The sequence below is a fragment of the Mizuhopecten yessoensis genome, unplaced genomic scaffold (assembly GCF_002113885.1).
Source record: "Mizuhopecten yessoensis strain PY_sf001 unplaced genomic scaffold, ASM211388v2 scaffold8057, whole genome shotgun sequence".
Classification (NCBI taxonomy): domain Eukaryota; kingdom Metazoa; phylum Mollusca; class Bivalvia; order Pectinida; family Pectinidae; genus Mizuhopecten; species Mizuhopecten yessoensis.
Window position 1 is genome coordinate 328,320 of NW_018407357.1, and position 26,586 is coordinate 354,905.

The 26,586-nt window shown below is 35.8% G+C and overlaps 3 protein-coding genes across 3 annotated transcripts in view; 1 reads left to right on the forward strand and 2 right to left on the reverse strand.

The window, feature by feature from the left end:
* Positions 1–551: 551 nt before the first annotated feature.
* On the reverse strand, positions 552–9,936 carry LOC110454777. Its single transcript, XM_021504473.1, has 2 exons — positions 9,827–9,936; positions 552–6,724 (listed from the first exon to the last, which is right to left on the reverse strand). The coding sequence occupies exons 1-2, from the start codon at positions 9,829–9,831 to the stop codon at positions 2,944–2,946; spliced, it is 3,786 nt and encodes a 1,261-aa protein (XP_021360148.1). The 5' UTR covers positions 9,832–9,936; the 3' UTR covers positions 552–2,943.
* A 4,362-nt stretch (positions 9,937–14,298) lies between these two features.
* On the reverse strand, positions 14,299–22,469 carry LOC110454773 (ATP synthase subunit O, mitochondrial-like). The gene is made up of 8 exons (XM_021504467.1): positions 22,403–22,469; positions 19,007–19,051; positions 18,341–18,451; positions 17,995–18,067; positions 17,456–17,515; positions 16,101–16,213; positions 15,621–15,707; positions 14,299–14,550 (listed from the first exon to the last, which is right to left on the reverse strand). The coding sequence occupies exons 1-8, from the start codon at positions 22,427–22,429 to the stop codon at positions 14,437–14,439; spliced, it is 630 nt and encodes a 209-aa protein (XP_021360142.1). The 5' UTR covers positions 22,430–22,469; the 3' UTR covers positions 14,299–14,436.
* Positions 22,470–22,480: 11 nt separating this feature from the next.
* LOC110454774 (28S ribosomal protein S6, mitochondrial-like) overlaps positions 22,481–26,586 on the forward strand; it is a 9,762-nt gene continuing 5,656 nt past the window's right edge. Inside the window, exons 1-2 of the mRNA XM_021504468.1 lie at positions 22,481–22,618; positions 25,137–25,276. Of these exons, the coding sequence (XP_021360143.1) occupies positions 22,574–22,618; positions 25,137–25,276 (185 nt within the window). The 5' untranslated portion in view covers positions 22,481–22,573. The remainder of the gene's footprint in view (positions 22,619–25,136; positions 25,277–26,586) is intronic.

The window sequence follows — 26,586 nt, forward strand, 5'->3', positions numbered from 1 at the left end:
CCTATGAGCCCTCTGATTGGTTGTAAGTTTCAATTGTTTCAATTGTGTCGTCACGCCTAGGACAAGCACATGACGTCACAGACTTACGCAGTGGAGTCAAAATGGCAGCTTTTTACATTCCAAGGTTGTCGTTCCACACGAATAAAGGCCACAATCTTGATTATGTGATAAAAAGGATCTTACATTCGTTTTCATTTCATATGAAATTGATGAAACTCGTCACGAATTTTTAGACTCGTTTTATAAATTTCATATGAAATGGAAACTCATGTAAGATCCTATATATGTATATATATATACATGTATGTATAGGTCTCATAAGTTATTCCGACGGTATGCTCCAATATTGGCACTGGATCCAAACAAACAAATCTTGGTTGGAATTTCATGTTCCTGTATTGATAAAGGAGCGGGTTGCCCTGAAAATTTGATAAACACCTTTGTCTGCACTGTCGTTATTACTTATATTTGCCCATAAATGTATATATAATATATAGTTACCGCCATATCACATGTATTAGGTAGAGAAAAAATAATAGGAAAAACAAAGTGAAATTCAGAATCAGTTCATTCGAAATTTTCATTTCCAGTGAATTCATCACATGACCAACTACTTTAGTATCCCATAGAAGGCAACACAAATATATGTTAAAAACAGAATTAAACAACAATTTACATAAATTTCGTAATACTTTTTGAAGAATAAATCAAGGCATTGAAGTGAAAATGAAACAAGGATAAAAACGTAATACATTTATCCTTTTACGTACACTGCATATATTTCGAACACAACTTAAACAAGTAAAACAGTGATAAAAAATATTTAAACAATAAGTACTGACTAATCGCCAACAGGGCCCTCCTTCTAAACTATAAATTAACTTTTTAAACATGTTAATCGTTTTTCTATCAGTTAAGGCCTAAGTTAAATATGATAAATTATTTCAAATATATTAAAGAAAGTCGGACCATGGTCTAGATCACAAGAGTATTTTCCCTTGGCATTGAGTTGCCACATACATTGTACCGGGAAATTTAATGGCAAGTACAACTTTGTGCAGCGCGGTCGACTTATCAAAAAAAATATTTGATTTGCAAATAATCCCTACACAATTTGCACAATTTGCCTTAATTAAAGTTTTAACAAGGAAATAATGAAGCAGCTATATAAAAAAAAATTGCAGCTGAATGAGTACAAAACGTCATGGTAGAGTATAGGATAAAGTAACGGATCCATTTCAACATAATAATTACATATTTTCAACACGATTTTCACATATAATACATATTGTATATTATCACCATTAGGCAAACAATATAATATTTTTTACACACATGTGGTACATTATCCTTATATTATTAATAATCATACTCTTTTTCACAGGTGCCTCATGATCACGTGTCATTCGCGTGATTTGTAAGCTCACGCCTGTTTGAGATCATATTCATATTCTTTGTATATGAAAAAAGCAGCTGTACGAAGAAAATTTCATAATAAAGACTGAAATAACATACCATTAAGTGTATTATGTATAAGCCGACAGGAGTTGCTGATAAATTCTAATTTTATAGCAGTAGCAAGCGGTGTAGACAATATGCTTAGGCCACCGAAACAAATTGAAATCATATTCTATGCACATTCTTAAAATCTTTCAATTGCCCAATAACTTAAATTAACATGTACAAATTTTTGTCTACAACCTCTTCTGTCGTTATAAGCGAGTTGGCTTCATTAACAAATCGTTATTTCTGTTATGATATTGAAAAAATATTTCAACTTGGTTTTAAAAAATATCAGGGCTTAATTTTTACAATTTCCTGACAATACAATCTGACGCAATTCTCTACTAAGTCATACAAAGCATTGGTATAAAGAAAGCAACTCCTGTTCTTCCTTTCCGAATAGATTTGGAACTCTCCCCAAAAACTGAGAATTCTGCATAAACCGACCTGACGTTAAAACATCCCTAAATACCCGACCATAATGTATAGACCATGGTCTGGTTCATCTTTGTTTAACCACGACTTCACAAACATCATGTTGTCTTATTTTACCAAAGGATACTTTTTTTCTAAAAGAGTCTTTCATATGTAGGTGTGCGGAATATAAATATACAACACGGGAGTTTATAACTTGGCTAAGTACCGAGGCTTTGATGAGGTCCTGAAACCAAATTCGGCATCCGAAGTAGAATATACGAATCCCACATACCTACATAATGACTTACTCTTCTTCTCCCGCCTATTAACCAAAATTTGAACAAGCAATACATAGACAATGCAAATACAACACTCAGTTTAGCGAAATTTCTAGACAATTTTTACATAAAATAATGCCATATTTAGAAAGAGCAGAAAAAGTACGCTATTCCGCAGGTATATACCACAAGTTTAAATATCCATGCAGAACCTTCTGTGAATGTTAGTATAACCATTCTCATGTTCAAGAAGTGCTTTTGCTTACCGATGACAAGACTGCTAGTCATTCAAACAATCTTTTAATGAAATTTTAATTGTGACGTCATAATACAAATGTAAAATACCGTCATCTAATTATAAAGCCATGTTTGTACAGATCACTGAGTGCACCTATGTGGGATACACGAATATATCTTGGGACACGTGTATTGTTCTAACGCATAGTGAGGAGAAATATTGATCTATTATATTAAACTGTGTATCGTCAGAATATCAACCAAACTTCCATTGGCTATATATTAGGATGTTGAGGATCTTGCTAACGCCAGGTATAGGTTAAAGACATGTTTAATTCCATGTTTACCTCTTAAAGTGTTCAAAAGTTTCATTGCTAGCCTTTGTTTTCAAAACATTAGGTTTGTTTTAAGCTGCATCATGTTAAGGTGTCATAGGTTTTGATCACCAACCAACGTCTTCTTTACAACATACTGTCCAAATTCCGGGAGGTACGACATCCGAACATTTTCACTTAACCTCTGCCGCAACAGCGTCTGGCTTCGCAACAAGCAACATGGTCGCCGATTGATCGTCCCGTCTTTGAGTGTTGGGTTCAGTCTTGATTGAAAGATTGGGAACATGAGATGAATTGGATGACTGATGTCCTGAAAATGTTTTTGGCAGTTGCATTCCTGGGAAACTGCCAGCCGTCAGTCTTTTAAGAGTCTGCTGGCAAGAAACGATACGAGGAGTATTCAACCTAGCAGAAGGTATCACTATGTTCCTGCCAACAGCGTCTGGCTTCGCAACAAGCAACATGGTCGCTGATTGGTCGTCTCGTCTTTGAGTGTTGGGTTCAGTCTTGATTGAAGGATTGGGAACATGAGATGAATTGGATGACTGGTGTTCTGAAGATGTTTTTGACAATTGCATTCCTGGGAAACTGCGTGTCGTCAGTCTTTTAAGAGTCTGCTGGTAAGAAACGCTACGAGGAGTATTCAAACTAACCGATGGTATCACTATGTTTCTGCCTTGGACATTAATCATGTAGTATTTCTTATGATCTGGATTACCCTTTGGTAGTTGCAATACACGAAAACTGCGCATCGTCGGCCTATTTGGAGGCTGCAGGTAAAGACCGGTACGTGTAGCATCAGGCGGCAACCTCACAGGTGGCACACTGGTACGAGTAGCTGGATGTACAGCATATATCCTAGTACTAACAGGTAAAGAAGAATGACAGTCAGTAGAATGTACACCCATAGTGTTAAATCCAGTTCCAATCCTCATTTGGGGCATAGCGTGCATGCATGAAACATCATTATTTGTATTACTTCTTTTGATCCTTGAAACATAAAATTTCTCTTTAGTTGAAAGAAATCGTTGTCGGCATGTTTTCGTACATTTGGAGCCTAACACTCGTCCATTCTTCATTTGTATCTTTTCTAACACAACTCGGCAAGGAGAACGGAGACATAGATCACTTTTCATTTCTTCTGGAAATTTGATTGTATTCAGGTTCTTAGAATTTGAGTGATCAGAATGGATTTCAGAACTTGTTCCCTCTGAAACACTGACACCCTTATCTTGTTCGTGGGTGTTCACAATATCTTGAATTGACATGTTATAACTATGTGACTTAAGAGAGAAAACGGATGAGATCTTAATAGGTAGAGCCGAATCAGTCTGTAGTGCAGTGGCCATGGATATTGGTCGAGGTGAAATTTGCTCAACTGGTTGCTGCAATTGTTGTGTATAACCATATTTTTCACAAGAAACATTTGAGGAAAGCCCATTCGACGTGGCAATTCCTGCCAACATATCCGAGTTGTATTTGTGTGATTTTGTAGCTCCATCTGTCAATGACATATTTGTTTCAGGCTTACTCAATGAATGCAGATTTGTGTGGCGCGATTCAGGTAGCTTAGACGAGTGGTCTTTACTCTGACACTGTGCAGATGCCTGTTCATCATCGTCTAATGGTTCAGACTTTATCCCAAATGTTTTACCCAAAATTGCAGCAGAAAATTCGTCATTGTTTGAAGGCTCCGTTTTGATTCTAAATTCACTTCCAGACTCTGTAGAAGCACGTTGAACATCGTTTGCTGATTCAGTTGTTATCCTATTTTCACCAGCAAACAAGGAATCTGTAGATTTATTGCGTACCGAGGAGTTGAAAGAATCAGAGCACGTATTTGTAAGAAATGCCGTTGTTGTCGTCTTGGGCACCCCTTTTACTTGCTGCTTTAAGTGCTTAGAGTGACGAGTTTTCGTACGTTTTAGTTTTACATTTAAATTAGTCAGTGGACACTTCCTTGCTCTCCGGGACTTTGAAGGAGGACCCACGTCCGTCTGTATGCATGATGACATTAACTGTGTTTTCCAAGACACGTCAGTTAGATACTTAATAAGTGAGTTCTCATTGGCCAATAATGACATCTGTGAGACTGACACAGGTGAATCAATGACAGAGGTTATATCACCATCAGAAGAACACTTCGGATCTGGTACACATGTACGTGTTCCGACAGCATCTGTATCTGTCATTGCTGGCTCTTTGTCAGTAGCTGTGGACACATCAAACTTTTTATCGACCCTACAATATTTATCGACCATCTCATTAGAAACTAGCCTGTTTGGTTCATCGACAGTTACTGTTAAAACAGAACTATCTTGTTGATAAACAGAAGATGTGGACGAGTCACTTCCAGATATTTGAGCTGAGGTGTTCGGCTTCAAATACTTTAAGTCACGAGTTTTTTTACGCTTAGATTTTACTTCTAATTGAGTCAATGGATTTTCTGAACGCTTCCTTGTTCTTTGAGACATTGAGGTAGGACCCGGGTCTGTCTGTATGCATGTTGACTTTAACTGTGTTTCCGGAGACTCTGGGGTAGGACCCGGGTCTGTCTGTATGCATGTTGAATTTAACTGTGTTCCCGGAGACTCAGGGGTAGGACCCGGGTCTGTCTGTATGCATGTTGACTTTAACTGTGTTCCCAGAGACTCTGGGGTTTGACCCAGGTCTGTCTGTATGCATGTTGACTTTAACTGTGTCGCCGGAGACGCTGAAGTAGGACCCGGGTCTGTCTGTATGCATGTTGACTTTAACTGTGTTGCTGGAGACGCTGAGGTAGGACCTGGGTCTGTCTGTATGCATGTTGACTTTAACTGTGCTGCCGGAGACGCTGAGGTAGGACCCGGGTCTGTCTGTATGCATGTTGACTTTAACTGTGTTGCCCGAGACGCATCAGCTAGATACTCAACGAGCGAGTTTTCATTTTCCAACATTGACAAATGTGAGACTGACATAGGTGAACCAATGACAGAGGCTATGTCACAATCAGACGAACACTTTGAATCTGGTACACATGTATGTATTCCGACACCATCTGAATCTGCCATAATATCACTAGGAGACACTGAAACATTTTCGAATCCAACAACAGCAGATATTGAAGTGGGTGTTTTCAGAACTTCCAAGGGAGGTAAAGTGACTAATGTATTAGGTTTGGCCACAACCAATCCCAAACCTCGGGTAGCTTGTATGTTCTCTTCTGTCATAGAAGACTTCACTAGTAAGTCTTCATCAAGTACGTTAGAACCTGCTTGCACGTGACCTTCAGGCATGGTAGACAAATATTCTGCACAGTCTGAAACATTAACTTTTGGCTGGTGTCCCAGGCAGGGAAAATCACTTTGAAAGGCAATATTGTGACATTGTGAAGATGTTATGGCCTCCGTAGCAGGGGAAGAAATTGTACATGAATCTGCTTTGGCACATGTGTTATCTTTTATCAAACAGTTTTTTGACACATTGTTTTTATCAGTGGTCCTCAAATCAAGAGCTTCTGGAATTTCTCCTTGTGAAAAATTGGATGCATATACTGTGTCAGATTTATTTGATAGGATTTTCTTCACAACTATGTCGTCTTTGATGTTTTCTGAAGCATTGGCACACTGAGATCTGTCTTGTGACAAATTAGGCAAATTTTCTATCATGACCTTCAGGGACTGTCTTTTTTCTCTTTTCTTACTTGATCCTGTTATTGGTTTTACACTCAAAACACCAAACCCTTCTCTGAACATGGTGGGAGTATCAAAATTTTTTTTGGTGATTATATCATTCTGCTCTCTCAGAACCTCTCCTTTTCCATGAAGGTCCAAGCAATGACCTCCATCTTTCAAATTTGCACGGCCAAAATATTTGTTCTTTGAATTAACTGACCTGGTTCTGCTGGCTTGACAGTGTTCAGCATCAAAATTTTGAAGACGACCGTCTTCTCCAAAAATCCAGAGATCAGTTTTACTGAAAATAGGAATGATAAAAATTAATACAAATTCAAACACATATCACTAACTGATTAATGAAGTAAATATTAAATCAATGGGATTCAACTCTATTACAATGTACTGTACCATTAAACAATACTTATAGCACTGCTATAAGAAGATTATTACATATTGTGTTAATTTTATTAAGAATTTTTCTTATTATTTTTAATACAGACATTTCTATGTTTCTTTATATAATAGATAACCATGTTCATTTTCATCAATACATCATCATAATTTACATACAATATTTCAATACATCATTTGCATGTACTTACTTCATCACTAAAATTTGTTATGCACCTTTATATCAGTAGACATTATGAATTAACCAATGACAAATTTGATACCAATTAAAAAATATGTCATAGCAAGAAATATTGTCTACTTAGGATGTATTTTATCTAAAGTGATCAGCACAGCTTTGGCTATATAGGTCTTGTTTTTGGTGAATTAGCACTGGTAATATAAGACGACCTTGATGAGCCCCATTCATTGTTATCTTGCAGGGAACTAAGGTGTTTTTACTTTAAAATGATGCAAACTAGTCCAGATTCTCTTCATATGTTTTGTTGTTCAATCAAATAATGATTAATATTTTACAAGGAGAGTATTACATCCGTATCTTCAAATTTTATGCTGGCATATATTCAAAATCGTTTAAGCCCATTGGTTATATAAGACCAGTACCAACATCTTCACTCCCATCCATGTTTAACTACACATGCACTGTACCTCTTCTTCTCATTGACTCTCTAACCTAACAAAAATATTCTAGAAAATGTATTGATTAATATTTAAATTATAATCAGTTATCGTGGTGAGGTACATTTTGTTTGTATCAAAGTGACTATAATGATGTTATACTACATAACATGTAATTGAGACCATATACTTATGGGGTATATTTTTTTTTTCTTAAATCTAATCTTTTTAAAATTAGTTATACTTCCCTTAAAAATGAGATTACAAATATGAAGGCTTTATGGACTAATGCATATAATGTGATGTGTGTCTGGGTGTGCATATTGTTTGACGATTGGCTACATATACATGTATATATTGAGAGTTTTGTACATATTGTATGATTTTGGGAATTTGCATTTGGCATTTTAATTTTGTGGTAGTGAATTGGTAAATGAAAGTTGGTAAGTGTGACTTGCTCTGGAATCTCCGGGGATTAAAATCAAGGATGTTCACGAGCTGTCTTTGTCCTTGTTGAGGTACAATTGTAAATCAATAATGAACCAGCTGACTCTACTTACAAGAAATGCACTATATCCTGTAAAGGGGTTCTACACACATATGAATAATAAAGTTGACCATTGTACTTGTTGTCACAAGAGTTTGATTACTAATAGTTACAATGATGAAACCATATGTGCACTGATTTTTGTTTTATCAACATTAAAGTTCACCAAGTCCCTTCAAAGATATGGTCACCCTCAAATGTAACCCCATGGTCCAGCAAGTATTGCCCGGTCTCGCTAACAAGTGTCTGTTGTAAAACACTAGAGCACATCATATGTAGCAATATTTTAAAACATCTAGAACAACACAGCATCCTTACGTCATTACAACATGGATTTAGGAGTGGTCACTCGTGCAAGAGCCAGCTCAATATCACCATGCACGACGTTATGCAGACCTATATATATAGCTACGACCAACGAATTCAGACGGACGTGGTTATATTAGATTTCAGCAAGGCATTTGACACTGTGCCACACAGAAGATAACTATATAAACTACAAAATTATGGAATCTCTGGAACCACTCATGCCTGGATTAAATCATTCCTAACACAGAGAGAACAGAGATCGAGTAGTCATCGACGGGGAAGCTTCATCATCATGTACTGTATGTGGACTCTGGGGTCCCTCAAGGGACCGTACTGGGGCCCCTGTTATTCCTCTGTCACATTAACGACTTACCCAACTGTGTTTATTACCTCTCAAGTGTGTCTTTTCGCAGACGATTGTCTGTTATATAGGCCTATAAAGAGCATAGACGACCAGTTCAGCCTCCAACAGGACCTCAAGTCACTTGAAGCATGGGCGAAAGACTGGGGCATGAAATTTAATGCCACTAAGTGCTATCTCAAGTCCATCTCTAGGAGCAAGACACCGCACCAGTATCGTTACACACTAGACAACCACATCCTTGAACAGGTACAGGACAACGTTTATCTTGGAGTTACACTCGGTGACAGTCTAGTGGACCACACACATCAACAATTTGACTATGCTTCTGTTGTATGGGATCCTTACCAGAAAAAAGACCTAGATATATCGACCGACTAGAAGGGATACAGCGATGTGCAGCCCATGTTATGTGCAATGATTACAGCAGATACAGTAGCATATCCAAAATGTTTGAGGAACTTAAATGGCAACTGCTATCCAAACGCAGACGAGACCATGCAGCGTGTTACTTTACAAAATAGTTCACGGCCTCGTGGCCATACCCGCTGACTCGCTATTCCAGTTTAATACTAGACCATCTATTATATATAGCTAGAGCATAGCACAGTAAATCCATCAAAGTGCTTAGTTGTAACACCGACATATATAAAAACTCATTTGTACCAGCTACCATAAAAGACTGGAATGCACTACCATCGCACATAATCAATTGTAAAACTACGGAACAGTTTCAATATATTGCGACCTAAGATCAGTAGTGAGCTAATTTCCAGTACAGATACAGACTGAAGATATTTAGAATGTTGTCTGTATGTTATATAATGGATTTTGGCTGGAGTAAGTGACTGTGTAAGAATGAATATAAACAGATAAAGGGTATCGAACGGGTTATCAACTGGTCTGTGAACAATTTTGTGAAGAAAAAAAAACTAATCTGGTTCGAATATGTCCTACGAGTCTGAAAATTTCACCACGTAGGGATTTCATCATGTCTATATACAATGTATAACAGACATAACATAACCAGAACTGTCTGGTATCGATCAGTCAACACAAATCTACCAGCCTTTCTCTTGATAAGAGAATCGTTGTAAACTTCTTTAGAAAAGTGCAATTTTGTTTCACGAATTAGAATATACCAAAACCTTTACCTCATTCTTAAGTTATCTATAGCTGACCGTCAAGAAGGCATAATACCACGAGAGTCTTGTTGTGGTGTGCGATGTCTGTGGCAGCAGCCATCTTTGAAAATTTACCTTACCTCCCCTGCATTATCGTCGGTAATCCGAGTAGCCTCCCTTCGTTCCAAAGAAAAACTAGCCACGAATCGAAGGGACCGTATATTGCGACAATATATTGTCAGCGGTACACATACATATTCGCAAAGTGTTGAAATAGGTTAAGGAAGGAAGGTTATAATATCTTACAAAATATGAACTTTCTGGACTTATTTCTGTTGTAGTAGACTATTACGAATTTAACTTTTAAGATATCATTAATTTTTCAATCGAAGTAAGGATTTGAGATTTTTAAGAGACGTGGATCAATTTCAAGTTGTAAATATGATATGGACATAGAGGCAATTTTGCCAGCGTTTATCAATTAAATTTAATTTTAGACAGAAGATCATTACATATGTATCGATTTGATCAGTTGCACTGACATTTTCTTTTCTTTTTGCGCGTTATTTAGTAAAGTTATTTTCTCATCGGAGAAATCTGCATGATTTATAAAGTCTTTATAAATATAGCAAGTAGTTCTGGTTGTTTTAACCATAAAATACAAATAACTATTTCCAATACTGATATATAGAGTACAAAATTATACGGGTATGTTTTCAAATAAGACGGATTATATATATACAGTATATGTATCTAATAGATATCTAAGTTAACGTTAACTTACGGTAGAAATGTAGCGTAGCTAGCTAGGGACATGAAAAATGCGAAGGCCAGACCGGGATTATAACTAATCACCGGTGTTCTCCAGTGCTGTTCCTCCACGGAAAACAGGTGTTTACATGCAAAATAAGATATAATTCTTTATATATCTAACTCACTTAATAGCATTTTACATCTCAATTCCTCGTTTAATTAGATGTGTCTGTATTTCAAATGTGGATGATACATGTATTTGTAATTCAGCAATATTAATGGTTATACTATTTCAAATAGACGCATGTGTATTAGTTAAGCTGTTTCTTTTATTATTCCGTATTTCTCCAATTAAAATATAGATGTCTGTATTTCTCCGTAGATAAATATACATGTGTTAAATCTATCTCAAACGGATTGCCAAACAGAAGTTCGCAACTAAACATATACAACATATTTCCATCTTCAAACTAGTCTATGGGAAATCTATAACCCCCACAATGCATCGGTATGATGAAACAAGAAAGGCAACAATTTTTGAATATAAGAATCGGGTTGCATTATTGTAGAACAGTTTAATAAGTTCTATACGGACCAAATGTCAGTAACAAAGGCCAAGAGTTACTACACCTGCATGTGCTTTGCCCATGAAGTGACCATTGATGACATCTACTAAATACTTATGAGTAATACCGTGTCAAAAGACCTCGTGCAGATAGCACAAATGCTTCGTTTTTAGGATAAGGTCGTCATTTTTAGGAACAAAAATAAAACATGGGGTTAATGAATGTTGGCACCGTGCACGCGATAAACGGGCACAAAGAACAATAGTTTCTATACGAAGATTTGGCACTATATCGTCAATCCATGTTTGATTTTCAGGTGTGCACTTCCTTCTTTGTCCTACTTTTGAAATTCCCTCGGGAATCTTGGTTTGGTTATGCAAAGCCCTTGACTTTTAACTATGACGATATCTTAGTAATATACGATCGGCGTGTTTTCGAACACAATTAATGGTCCACTTTGTTAGATCCTTTTTTGTTTCTTTGTAGGTGTAGCACATATCCGCTACGATTTTCAATTTTAAAATCGCTTCTTAAAAACATTTTCTTCTCGTGTAAAATAATATCAAAGGTTCAAAGGCCCTGTAAAACGTCAGGTTGTGAGATAGTGTGCTAATGGGAATCTATAGTGGATGCTCTAGCCTCAAACGACTTGGACATATTGTCACAACTAGGGGTTCTGTTCATGGATACACGGAAAACATAGCAGTGTTTTAAAATTGTGTATTTATGCATCTTATCATTCTTGTCATGTAATTGTAAATGTATGACGGGAGAAGGCAATGATAAGATGTTATAGATTGTGCCTGATCCCTTTTCAAATTTATTTGGATATATTCAAATTAAAATGTTTAAAGTAAAGTTCATTCTATGCTATGATACTTTTCACTCTCATGCTCTGCTATTTTGTGTTTTAAACATTTCCATTTCTTTCTCGGTCGCGTTCTCGTGTTACTTTTGAATACACTCCTTTCCGGATTTTATCAACTAATTCCATGCAGATTTGAATCCGATTTGATTTTTGTGAGACCATATACATGTATAATAAAAATTCTGAAGTCAATTTTATGACGGAGCGCCGCTTGGGTCGTATTCTAGAATGAATTATTACAGCCTGAAAACGGGCTCTACCTTAACAAAGTTTTTCGCCGAACAAAAGTCTGGTAGTTGTGTACAAACAAGAGGCCCATGTGCCTTAACTAACGATATCGTGAATGACACAACGACTGAAACGCATATGAAAACAAGAGGCTCAATGAGTCTGAAGACGCTCACCTGTTTTACATGAGTGGCTTTTCTTTTAAAAAAAACTTCTAAGCATTTCATTTGAGCGAGCCACTGGCAGATTATTTTTAGTTCTTCAAGAGTACATCGAGTGTGTTAACAAATTTGACCTCTGCGGCATGGAACATTTCAGCAAGCCAGGCCATCATACATCATGACGTTAGACGACTTTGTTTAGAAGAAGTCGTATAAATGTTTCGACATTTGTGACTTTCAATTTAGGCCCAGATAAAATTCTGCTGTTTCAGAATAAATGGTTCGACTAATGGTTTAACATATTTCTTGTGACAATGAATATCATCCAAGGTCATTTCTTTTCACAAACAACATAGTTATCCATGGCAGTTAGCGACATTACTTTATTATTCCAGGTCTTTTTCTTCTTAAATGTTTTTGTGCTATAACAAATTTGATGCATGTGATCCTGAATACAGGTCAATGTCATTTCTGTTCACAAGCTATGTGGTATTCCATGCCAGCATGCTACTGGCCACATGTCATGACTTACGGTTTTTGTCTCTTCAAGTTTGTTTTTTAGATTTGTCCCTTTTGACCTTGAAGATAAGTAAAGATAATTTTGTTCTCAAGCATTGCCAGCAAGCCACTGGCGATATCTCATGACTCTATCCTCTTTGCCAGTGTCTATTTTATTTAATTGATTTAGACATTTCCAACTCCTCAACTTAAGGAAACCCAATTGTAATCACAAACGATTTGAACAAAATGTCCTGATGTGCATTTACTATTATTATTTGGATTTATGTCAGTTAAAAAATAGCCACCCTGTCCTCACCCTGCCTTTATTAACTCATTTCCAGGTCGATTTTAAATGAATGACTATAATTGTATGTGTCATTACCCTTACCATGTGCTATTATCATTATCATTTTTGTCAATTGAAATTCTGAGATTAAGTAGAAGTATTTCAACTTCTTCTGGATCTAGCAAGTTCAAGTAATAAAAGCAGATGATGAGTGATACAGGCCCTGGTTGCCTCTTGTTTTATATTTTGTGTTGGCAAGAATATCAAATACTGTACAGTATCACACACTGTGGAGTAAATACATGCCGACAGGGTTTCTCAGACACAGCAGGCTTCAGTATCAGACATCTTCTCAAATCTCAAGTTAGAATCTTAAGTTTGAACTCAGATGAGATTTAACACTAAATGTTCATCACAAAGCTGGCAAAAAAATCAAGCTAAGTTGAGTTTATATATATAATTACCAATGAACCGGTAAGCTTCTACTGAGCTCTTCAGACAAAAAAAGGAAAGCTGAGTTTGAGTTATTGAATTTAGACTCAAATTTCACTTCAGGGCATACGCCAAATGTGTTCGCAATACAAAAGTCAAGTGCGTTTAGTTTCACAGATATCTAACACCACACCTTAAGTAAGATTTTACAGACATCTTTAACCAAAAAATAGGTTTCACAGATGCAGTTTTATTAAATCTTAGAACATACACTTACAAAAATCCCTGAGATTCCATCTTCTTCCTTTACTGATGACCCAGGTATTCATGAATTAAATTCAAAATATTTCATGTTTCCCATAACACAAGCTTGTAGATAGTTGGTCAGTTATATTGATTTAGTGGTAAGCCTTTAACCCTTTCACCATTGTAGACCATAATGTACTCATCCAGATCAATGTATGGTAGAAGCTATTGAAGTTACATAGGGGCGAAAGGGTTAAGCCACATTGATAGTTAAACATTTTCAATGCAATGAGTCTGGTGCAACTTTTTGGCAAATCTATATTGAACATTAGTTCATCTAAAATACCGATATCCAGCAACGTATAACAACCTAGACCCCAATCTAACAACCTGTCTTTACAATTTAACTGAACATTGTCATGAGATAAACGTTAAACAACAACACAAACACAGTGTTTCTCATAATGAAAATGTTTAATCATTTAGAATCTAGAAATGTACATTTTTTCGCATCAGCACTGAAATTTTTTCTTCAAACTTTATATGTCTTAGTTCAACAAGCATACAACACACTGGAAATAAGTCTACAGCTGCTTGTGTTACACTGGCTGGCTAACAAGATCTGCATACTTCCCCAGTCTTGACGCCATGGACATGTCAACCGATTTGTCGGTGAAATCAACCCTCATACCTCCGATCAAAGTGGGATCAACCTGTCAAAACAAACAGAATCTCAAAATAATTACATAACGTATTAATGATATTTAGTTAATACGATAAAGATAACCGATATATAAGCAACATCATATGTTTATAACCTGGATGCCATTTTGTGCTCACTAGGTGAAATAATTTGTCTACTTCGACAGTGGTAAGAGATATTGATCAGATCTCATGGCTAAATATGTATTAATAGAAAAGTAATTGTGATGGAGATTTATAATTTTTAGTAAGTGGTGGGTTTTTTCATGAAATATTTGCTGGTTGTGGGACATTTCCATAATTGGGTAGATAGTCCTTAAATAATTATAAAACCAATGACTGCCATATCCCTAACATGCATATGCTTTTGTAACTAGTTACTATTTGATAATCCTTTAGTTACTTGTTTTATAGTCCCTGTATCACTGAAACCAAGTGAAAATCTACAGCCCAATTCAGATTTTCACTGAAACTGTTGCATTTATTTTATCAGTGACCCAGAGGGGAAAGTCATTTTGACTTTATAACAGTGCATATACCTTTCATTTGTGATGCAGGTATATTTACATGTATCAAGAAATCTTTGTAGTTTAAAAGTCATGGCAAGTTTATCGAATATTTTGCACTTGTTTCAAATAACCTTTTACCTAGATGTAAAGGTCACAGTGATCTAAATACAGTACATCTGCTCTGACACCTTCAAGTGGGTGATACAGATAAAGAAATCATTTTGTTAAGATATCATTAACCCTTTAGTTTAAACGTAAAAGCCTGGACTATTTATTAGAAGAACCAGCAAAAGAAGAACCAGTACTTGTAGTAATACATTGTCTGCCTTTAAGCGGGAAATGAAGACAAACATGTAATGACAATGGTAAACAAAACAGCAAGGACAGAATAACGACAGCATGTTTCCATAGCATGACACTCAAACATTCTTGTACTTCAACATGTGAAATATGGCATCTTTTATTACATGGTCTGATATTAGTTCAATATAGCAATGTAGTAAGATTCACCAGGTATGATAAACGATCCAAAGCTCTGTTTGACAAGAGAAAATTCATGGAGATATACTCACTTTCGTGGTTAGTACCAAACTTTCCCCCTTCTTAAGGAAGTCGGACAGAATACGTGTCAGCTCTTTCTGAGTAGAAGCATCCAAACTCTGTAAATACCAAACAGACTTTTATTATGCAATATTAACACCAACAACAGGTTGCTGTGCTTGAATAGCTTTGAAGAGTTACATATCGGTATTCCAACATATACTAATCAGATATATACATGGATCATGTATCCCAGAATTTAAATAATATCAAATACAAACTCTTGGAAAAAGTTGTGAGAAAACATTGTAATTCCTATATTGTGTATACTGTTCCAGTTAACCCTTTATATTATCAAGCGAACTTTTGTCATGTTAATTTAATGATAACGAAGGTTGTCTAGAATTTGTATTCCATCGACATGTATAAACCCGACATAAATTGAAACAAACATATCTCATAGATTTTGTGTTAAATTATTCAAACGCAGTGAAGAGAAAGTGAGCACTGACCTTAGCTACAGTTACTGTACAAGGAACCTCCCCTCGCTCAGCTGCCATGATGGTGTTGAAGGAGGTTGTAACACCAGCAAGTTTGTTAAATCGTTTATTGTCAGCCAGTGCTCCTGAAAAACAACAATCAAGTCAGGCTTGGAGCAAGTTCACACTATTTGGCCGAAATATACACATCGATAAACCTTATTGCAATGCAAGTATATGTTCTGTGAAAAACAGTGTAACACTTTGCATTATAGCCAGTCCCATATTTAAAAATTTGGGTTTTATTTTGTAAGTTTAGTTTCTATTTGCTATTATACATGCATAGAATAAGAACAATAAATGAAAGGTCTTGTTTCTTCATTTCAAATATTCCAACGTTCATGTATTTCTTTAGCTTTTGAAATGATCTATAGTACTTTCCTATTTTCTAACAGGGAAAATTATCCTCAAGTCTTAGTGAAAAATCTATTAAAGATTACAAAATTTCCGGGAGATCCTAGCTCAGAGTAGGGTACGTACAGAGGAGCATTTTTCAGAACTACATGTATAGTGGCCTGTTACTTTGATCAATGATTATATTAGATCTTCCCTATACTAAAGATCAGCAAGTAGTTATAAGGTACATGTCACTTTTGGTCTGATCTATCAAACAGTAACAAAATGTGTACCCATGTGCCTGTGTACCATGGTAAGTATATATTAAAGCTTATTTATCAGATGTTGTTTCGATTTTAGATTAGTATTCAAGAATCTATTCATCCTCAAGCTGTATTTGACATCATTTTGGAAAAGTCACCAGACACCTTAAAATAATGCCAGGTGAGTAATAAATTGGTGGAAACTTGCTTTCTTTCTCAAAAAATCAATTTTAATTCCCTATATAAATGGTTGCAACTGTGCTACAAGTACTTGTAGGAAGTGGGATGGTAGGTAACAATACTGTAAACACTGAATTTCTGAAGTAACAATATCTGTTGACTTTAAAAGTTTACAATCATACTAAGAAAGGAAAACAGGAATATAAGGCTATGTTTCTAACCACCTGAAGCATAGCAGAGCAATGATAGTTACCATGATATTTATTTTAGCATTGTACAAAGGTACAGGTGAACTTGAAACTGTCACAACGCTATAGTTTCAAATTTTTGTACTGATGACAGCCCTTTTTTTTTTTTTTTTAATCTGTAAAGCACTTTGAATAGCAGAACAAGCTGATTGTAATCTGGAGTCCTTCAATTTATTGGCTTATATATATTAAGTATCAGATGCTGCAGTAAAATAACACAGATTTCTGAATTATCACCAGCAAAATTAGACCCACCCTCCAAACAATTAAATATATGAGACCATGTCATATATGTACATACCAAATAAATTTACTGTCACTTCAGAAAACTTTTCCCTGTCTGCAACTTTTTTGAGGAGGACTGAAAAACAATAATAGAAATGTTTAGTATTAAAGCAATCTTGCTGGCCATATTAAATTGACTTCATTCTGAATGTATATATAGAAACAAAATTTTCCTCATTTGTAATAATGACTATGATTTACATATTTAGATAATACATATAAAGCATTTGGCTGGTTATTTTCTGAAGCAAGTTATAATCAATTCTATTCATGCCGTTTTACTTAAAATTCAATTGAAGAAGCATCCTGATCGGATATTTTTTGACGAACAGGTATATCAGGATATCTTAAACATTTGTATTTTTTATTTGCAAATTATTTCATAAGGCGGAATGAAATCATTATTTTCCGATTTTGGCTGTTGAAAAATTACAGTAGAAACCCATACAGTTTTATAGGCAAAACATTTTATTCTGCCAAATATTTTAACTCAATCTATATATAGTGACAGCATTCCAGACTTTTGAGACTTTAGTTGCATTGTTTTATCAATACCTTGCTTGTGTTGTCCTTTCTGTGTAGGGTCATACAGGAAGTCTCTAAATTTGATGTCTGTAGCCAATATTTTCTACAAAAAACAAAAGTGTATTTTATTTTCATTCTGAGAATTACTCGCAGTACATGTATAACATATTTTGTTGAATCAACTGTTAAATCAAATAAATTAAATGTTATCAAAATTGAGAAGCTTTACAATGATTTTATCAAAACATAGCTAGACAATTCTTTTGTATAACTGCATTTAGTGTGGTTTTTTTTTTAAAGTTGGATTGAAGATGATGTCAACCAATAGTATCTTAGATGATTTCAAGTTTAAGCATTACATTGGTACAGTACTTACAGAAAGAGAGTTGAGGTCCTTTTCTACTGCAGGAAGTGCCTTCTTTTTGGAAGCTGCAGAGAACAGGGCTGTAGCATACCTTCCTTCAATACCATACACCTGGACTGGTGGCTATCAAAACAATCAATTTAATATCTATATTTATCAAGGGTGTACAATTCCACTAACCTGACACCCAGACGAGGAGATATTTTGTCGGAGCTAGAAGTTTTCAATATCTACACAACCCACCAAAAAGTCAGTCTTTATTTCCTAGATTATGTACCTTTGGTTCTTTCGCTTTTTATACACATGTATATTAAAATACTCCTTGCTTTAAATCATGTTGATATTTATAAACACTTTGTAGTATATATCCATTGGTCACAAAGACTCACAATTAGAGGGGTAAGATCGATGGACATGTACATTGTACAGAAGTAGTTGAAAGCCTCTAGCTACAGTATATAGTAAAATTTAGCTTAATGTTGTAACCAGAAGTAATAATTTAAATCTCTACCAATCAATTTGAAATGAAATAAAAAAAATGTTTATTATTTTGTTCCATTTGTATTAAATAGATATGACTGTTTATTCATAATTCCCTTACTTGTACCTGTACAAATTATTTGATGACAATAAACTACCTTGTTACCTGTCAGGTATTAAATCCTGGTGTGTACTTACCTTTATCAGCTTGTGTTTAACAGCTGTTGAGCTAAAATGCCTCACCTGAAAAAATATTAGTTTTAGTAAAATTACCAGAATACTGAATGATCAAAGTATTCTTCTCTAATTAAAGTCTGCGTGGGACTTTTGAGTTTTGATCATGAATACAGTACATGCTAGTTAATCAGATGTTGTTAATATGCATGACTGATTGATGATTGCTTATTTATAATTAAATAAATTTAAGGAAAAATTACCCAAATGAAAAAAAAAAAAAAATATTTCTTCATTATCATCCATTATATACCAAGGTAAACAAAATCAAAGAAAAATGACTTATAATTACATTGTATATATGTATACTACAATACAATTGACAGTACCTCATGTACATGTCTGTCGTTCAGTAATGAACTGATCATAACGATTATGGAATATGTGATAGATTATCAGAACTTTTGGAAAGGGCAAATTGACAGATATTTCTATTAAATATAATTAATTGTCAGATCATCATCTGATCAATATTACAGTTGTGTGACTGCATACTGCACCAAAAATCATTGTCCACACACGGTGCGTACACATTGTCCACACACGGTGCGTGCACATTGTCCACACACGGTGCGTGCACATTGTCCACACACGGTGCGTGCACTTTGTCCACACACGGTGCGTACACTTTGTCCACACACGGTGCGTACACATTGTCCACACACGGTGCGTACACATTGTCCACACACGGTGCGTACAACTGTGCGATTTGGTAGAATTGGTTGATCAATATATATATATTACACAATGAAAAAATCCAGAACTTCAGGCTTGAATAGGATAAGGAACACTGTATATATATACATTTCTCATCATATTAATGATGATTATGTTCAATGCATGTTACGCCATATTAAAGTGAACGTTAGACAATCAAGAACAGATAAATAACATTTTGATGATTGTCCGGAGTTTTACCTGTATGCTGCATGCAGGCCTGTGCCTGACAAAGACAGCTGATATGTGATACTGTATGACTGTTATGAAAACACAACTGAATGACATTAAGTATTTGTAATTTGCATTCGTTTTGACCTAGACCTAGAGCTCCCTCACCTGGATTTTCATACCTTGACAAGTTATGTAGGTGGCCGAGAGGAGAAAACTGTGTAAACGGTCCGGGCACATTTACAAATTGGCTTTGTTTACGTGTATATGGGACCGTGTGTTATAATTTTACATGTGTTGTGCGATTTGAGACGTTTAAAAAACGCTGAAAACACCATTTCTGAATTTAAGAAAATATAGATAGAAAGATCAGCTTATATTTTTAGGATGAATATAGAAACATACTTCAAAAAGTCAAGTTTATATGTTTAAACACGAAACTGTATATATATTGTTAAGCCATTTCTCAATAAACAACAACCATGTTTGTCATATTGCAGAATGTTCCTCGATTGTGCGCAAGCAATAATTGTCCAGATTTGTCTTGGTTGGCACGTCATACACACCATGCACATTGTGTAACATTGAATTGTGCTTTATTCTACACCTGTACATTCAAATATACATGTGTATTGGAACTAGACTGGGACGATTGTCGGTGACCAGGTATACGTAGCTCAATTGGCAGAGAGTGCAGATCGACGGTCCCGGGTTCGCATCCCGCTCTGGAATTGGCTAAATTGGCAAGCTTGCAAACCCTTGTTTCAAGTACTGGGTGAATGCTTGGAAAGGGTTTACAGGAACTTTTGTAGTAAAAACTTGTGCCTTCCGGCATTCTGATTACCAGAAAAAATTGTGAATGATTTTTATTTGCCCGTATCATGCTGTATCATTTGTGAATCCTCTTTTGTGTGTATATTGTCGACATGTACAGTAAACCACAGAGCTTTCTGGAAGTGCAGCAATTTCTTCCCCAAAATAACCAGCCAATTACACCACATTTTGTTGCATATGGCCGACGTCAACTTCATGAATATGGAAAAAAAATGTGCTAGCTGTCTACGAAAAACTTAGGATTTTGGAATTGGCATGTGTTTTTGGAGGATACAAAGATAATGTCTGCGAAAGGTGAATGTACTTTAATTTACATACAAGAATTTATTCAAAGTCACATACCAGAAACATACAAACAGGTCCAGTACACCTATCTGCCGATTGAGCTATATAGCTATAAAGACCTATATATAGCTATATACACCTATACTCCCATAACATGAGAGGCCGCTGGTCGGCATGCTTTTCAATCGGATATGATTTTGCCGACTGCGACGGCGCCTGTCAAAAGTTTTTCGCCGTGTAAAACCTCTAACATTGTTGGAGTATATACACCTATAAATTATAGCTGTATATTGAGCTATATTTTCTCGGATTTCAATTTTCGTTAAATTAAAGCAAAGTCACATAAAACATTAAGGTTTTTGGTAATGGTGACCACAAAAACCACACAGTTAGATGTTTATTTTCATTTTTCATAAATGTGAAATTTCCATTTTTTTTACGTCATTATTTTTTAAAAAGTATACTTATATTGAATGTCTTTTGTTATCAACCTAATGATACAATCTTCTTTTAAAAGCGTCTTTGTATCATTTTCCTTAAAAAAGAAAATCACTTGAAAATAGCTCAAAAGACCTATTTTCAGATAGGTCAATAGAGCTATTATAGGTCTTTACAGCTATATACTGTAGCTCAATCGGCAGAGTGTACTGCACTACTGGACCTGACAAACATTAGCTCGATGGAGCTATTTTTTGCAAAAAATGGGTATGATAATAAATCAAAACAAAAACATGCGTGCAAATAAACACAGGCATACATGGATAATTTGGATATAATTTGTATAGGGTCAAAATATATGTGTAAAAAGAAAATCAGGTCCTTGTGGTTTTCTGATAACTTCTGCGGTCAAATCACAGGGGTTCATTGCAAATGTCTGAAATACACATGTTCATGTGTGCTGTGACCCAAATCAGTAAAACATTTGTGCATTAGATTTTCAGACATTTGTAACGAACCTCTGTGGTCAAATCACAGGAGCCTGATCATGAAGTTCTGTCAATAATGAATAATTCAGTAATACACAAAAAAAACTATAATATGATTATCATTTTTTTAAAGCATATTATAGTGGGTTTTTTTTGTGTATTACTGTTATTATTCATTATTGACAGACCTTCAGGCTCCTGTGGTCAAATGGAGTTCATGTCAATTTCCTTACAGTACATGTACGTCCCTGCTGTAGCCATAGTGTACAGGCAAGGTCAAATTTTTAGCAACATAATCCTTAACCATTTTGAGGACAAGACATTCAAACCATAGCAAAATTGGAAGCCAATTGGAATAGTTTGATATGGCTTGATATATTTAGGTATTTGAAAACTGAAGCAGGTAAGAAAACTAAAAAAATCTTACCCCTTGTCCAAACTTTAACGAAGCCATGTTGATAGAGGCCGGTAGACTGGATCTCGGAAGCGTTTGAAATACACTTTGAATTACTATGGTTGAAGCGTCTGAAAGATGCCGAATGTGGAAGGACATCGGAGGGACAAGCATGGGTAGAGCTTGAACTTCTATTTAATCGAGATGCCACGATACGAATTAGCTCTCATTTTAAAGGACCTCCCCAGGGTAAGAGTAGCATTTTGAAATGTAAATATAGACGTTCTGCGCACTGCAGAATTACAGAAAATAATTATTTTTAAAATCGTCTACTCGCCCTATTTTTGATACGTGCTGACATTCATATAGAACAGGACGAGTCGTCCTTTTAATAACAACATGAAATGTATGAAACAATATTTTGTACATTTTAATCACTTCAATATAATTATATTTATAAGGAGACCATACCAATACAAGTCAATACCTGAATAATTGCATGGTGTATCTTTAATATCTTGTATTGTTGAATTGGAGAGTCATTTAAAGTAATTCCTAGTCGATAAAAACAGAATAACGTCACGGTTATCTTATAAAAAAATATCATTTTTGATGAGGTGGAGATGAGTAACCAATAGTTGAATAATTCGATGCATTGACTCCCCTACTCTTTCACGAACAAACCTTAACTTAATTCGTTATCTTCACCGAAACAATCGCTGTATGTCCACTTGACTAATTATTTTTTTACTACACTGTATAGTGAACAGTAGCCTCCCCTTAATTTTGTTCCCAATTAAAGGGCAAGTGATCATGAGCTTAGGCCATTGTGCGGTTTCCGTCGTCCCTTTTCCAACCTTTAAAACGCTACTGTCCTGAGCGGCTTAGTTGATTTTAACTAAATTTGGTCTGGAGCATCCTTGGGCCAAGGGGACTCAATTTTGTATATAAACGGTGGCCCGCCGTGTGGCTCCTGGGGGCAGATGGGTGGGACCGAATAGAGGAAATAGAGGTAAACCGTTAAAATCCTTCTTTTAGTGTAGGGATAAAGGGATTTTACTCTTATTTAGTCTGAAGCATACTGGGCTCCAAGGGGACTATTTTTTATAAACGATGGGTGTGGTCGCCCCTGGGGGCAGAGGATTGCCAGGGGCTTAATAGAGGAAATTGAGATAAAACATTTAAAATCCTTCTTCTAGCAAAGGAATAAATAAATTTTATCCTAATCTAGTGTGGAGCATCCTTAGGGGAAGGGGACTCTATTTTGTATAAATGGTGGGTGTGTCATTTCAAGTACTATAAACGTATAAAGGTGAGCGATACAGGCCCTCTGGTGGGCCAGCTTCTGTTGACTGGGTAGCTCATTCATTTAAGAGAATTTTTAAACTCGGAACACTGTTTTATGAGAAGTTCTTTTTACACAACCATTAAAATGTTCTATGTGACGTTTCGATGACTAGTACGATATGTACACTGTCACCTTCATCAGACAAATGACCAGTGAAGCGTATGCGCACAAAGGTGTAAAATGTATACAAGTTGTCCATTAAATCGATGTCGATTTCGGCTACGCTGGAAACGTATGTACAATAGTTGTTATATATGTACCGAAACGACTCAATTCAGCTACGTTTTGTTAACACTTGGTCATAGATGTGCGAGAGTCTTTGAGCCCCCTCATCTCAATTTAGAACTGGTCCACTGCGGTGTATCCAGATGGCTTCCTTTATCTGCCGCTTGAACAGATTGCTCTCTCTGTCCCAAACTTTGAAAACTCGTACACATTTTACACCTTTGTGCGCATAAGCTTCTCTGGTCATTTGTCTGATAAAGGTGACAGTGTACATATCGTACTAGTCATCGAAACGTCACATAGAAAATAACTTCTCATAATCCATACTTACCAACCTGAAGAAAATGTTTAGAAATATCGGAACACGTTGTTGTATGTTTTGTTTTTGTTTTTTTGAAAACAACTATACATTTAAAAGTTTCTTTAAATTCAGAAACGTTCAACTGGGGCCGTATCACTTGCCATGTATAAGTTCCTCAGCTTAAAACAAGTCATTTAAGGGCCCAGAACATGTACAGCTCATTGGTAATTGACCTATCTAGGTGACCACTAAAGGTTATTTTGTTTTCTTTTGGTTTGCTGCTAATTAAAAAATAGTTGACATTAGCTCTTAAGTTATGGGATCTTCAAAATCAAGTTCTGTCAGTCTACCATCTCCCTGAATTGTTACAATTCTAATTCTGATATAACCTGTTCAAAGATGAGTTTAAATTCATGTATATTTTGGAATGGTCCCCATAGAACGAAGACGTCTAGTTGGTGAGGAGCATTCTGTTACTAGCATATACACTGTTAATACAGCATTTTTGTTATCAGGTTGTCAAGGACCTTGTAATGACTTGTCTCCAGGGGTATAACTTGAAGTAAATGTAACTAAAAGTATGACATTCTATTGAACGTTATCTGTTCATTTCAAAAAAGTCCTTTCACCAGAAGAATGGAATATTGACAATACAGTGTACATATATACATGTACTATAATCTAGAGACACAAATATGCTACATACAATGTACAAAAGGTGGTCAGCTCAATAGAAGGCCGCTGTTGTCTTGGACTTGAATTGCAATGTACATTTACAAGAAAAGTTCCTAACAATGTTTTTCTATCGCTGTGGATGTGTGAGAATAATCCAACACAGTTGATTAATTATAATGTTAATTTCAGCGTAATTCCACTTTATTTCTGTGTTACAGGCAGCCCTTGCCACTGCTTTAAAGAGAAGTTGTCAACATGTATGGAAAGAAGACGGTGTTGTCAGAAAGATAGAAAACTTAGGAACAAAGCCCTTGCCATATAGAATGCATGTGCATGGTTCAAAAAATGTCACTGGAAGGTAATTATGTAATTAGGTATTACCTTGTTGTTTCCCTCCAGGTCAGAGGTCAAATAAGTGCATAATATAAAGTAAAATATTTTCCAGACTGACTGTGGTCACAATTACTCAATTTTAGTATGAAAATAACCCAATTTTGTTTTGGTTTTCTGTCATGTCCTTTTATGTGTACATCCAATATATATTCACCTGTCTGGGACTAGGTTTTTGACAAGTAACCCCCCCCCCCCCCCCCCCCCTGACGGCAGAGGACGAGGTGTCAGTCCAACAGGATAAATGGGGATAATTATTTATAAGACTACTCCTCAAGTACAGTTGAAGGGATTTTAACCTAATTTAGTATGACAAATCTCTGGGCCCTGGGAAGTCAAATTTATATGAATGAATGGTTTGGCTATGATGACTGAGATTGAGGCCAAAAAGGCACTTCTTCTCTAAGGCTCTTTGTCAACTTGAACCAAACTTGGTATGGTGCAAATAGTCTAACAATTTTTGTATCGATGGGCATTTCAAAAGCAAAAACGACCACTCTTACCTCTTATTAACTGACACATTTTCATCTGATTTATTCCGAATTCTACCTTGTCATTTTTACCTTAACTTGGTATACAATAGATATATAATCCACTAACAGTCCTGAACATAACAAATGTTGTTATTTTTGGGTTGATTTAAAATTCAAGATTGGCTTAGACTATTTCTATGAATTCTATTTAAAGTTCAACCAGACTGATTTTAACCTAACAGTAGTAAAGTTTCCCTATGATGCCCTTGAATAACTAGTGTTTTTATTGTAATTGTTTGTTTCAATGAGAAGTCTTTGTGGTTCCAAATTTTAAGAAACATTCTCAATTTTCCATTCTGATAAAGATCAATGAAAGCAGGTGAGTGATACAGACCTTTAACGTATTCCCAAATGGAGAGGATGACATGCTTGCATTTACTTGACTTTTATACTTACTTAAAATCGATTCCCTCAATAGAGATTTGAGAAACTTAAATACATTTCGTGGAAAAATAGCACACGAAGAGGCGGAGGAGTCCAACGTCCTATAGGTGCTGGTTGGTACAGTAGATGTCTCGGTGGAGTAGTCTAACGTCCTATAGGTGCTGGTTGGTAGATGTCTCTGTGGAGGAGTCTAACATCCTATAGGTGCTGGTTGGTAGATGTCACGGTGGAGGAGTCCAACGTCCTACAGGTGCTGGTTGGTAGATGTCTCTGTGGAGGAGTCTAACATCCTATAGGTGCTGGTTGGTAGATGTCACGGTGGAGGAGTCCAACGTCCTACAGGTGCTGGTTGGTAGATGTC

Coding starts and splice junctions, on each gene's coding strand:
- LOC110454773 (XM_021504467.1), bottom strand. CDS start 22,429: ATGGCTTCGTTAAAGTTTGGACAAGGG. Junction 19,052..22,402: donor CGTTAAAGTTTGGACAAGGG/GTAAGATTTTTT, acceptor ATATTTTTTCAG/GTGAGGCATTTTAGCTCAAC. Junction 15,708..16,100: donor GTACAGTAACTGTAGCTAAG/GTCAGTGCTCAC, acceptor TGGTATTTACAG/AGTTTGGATGCTTCTACTCA.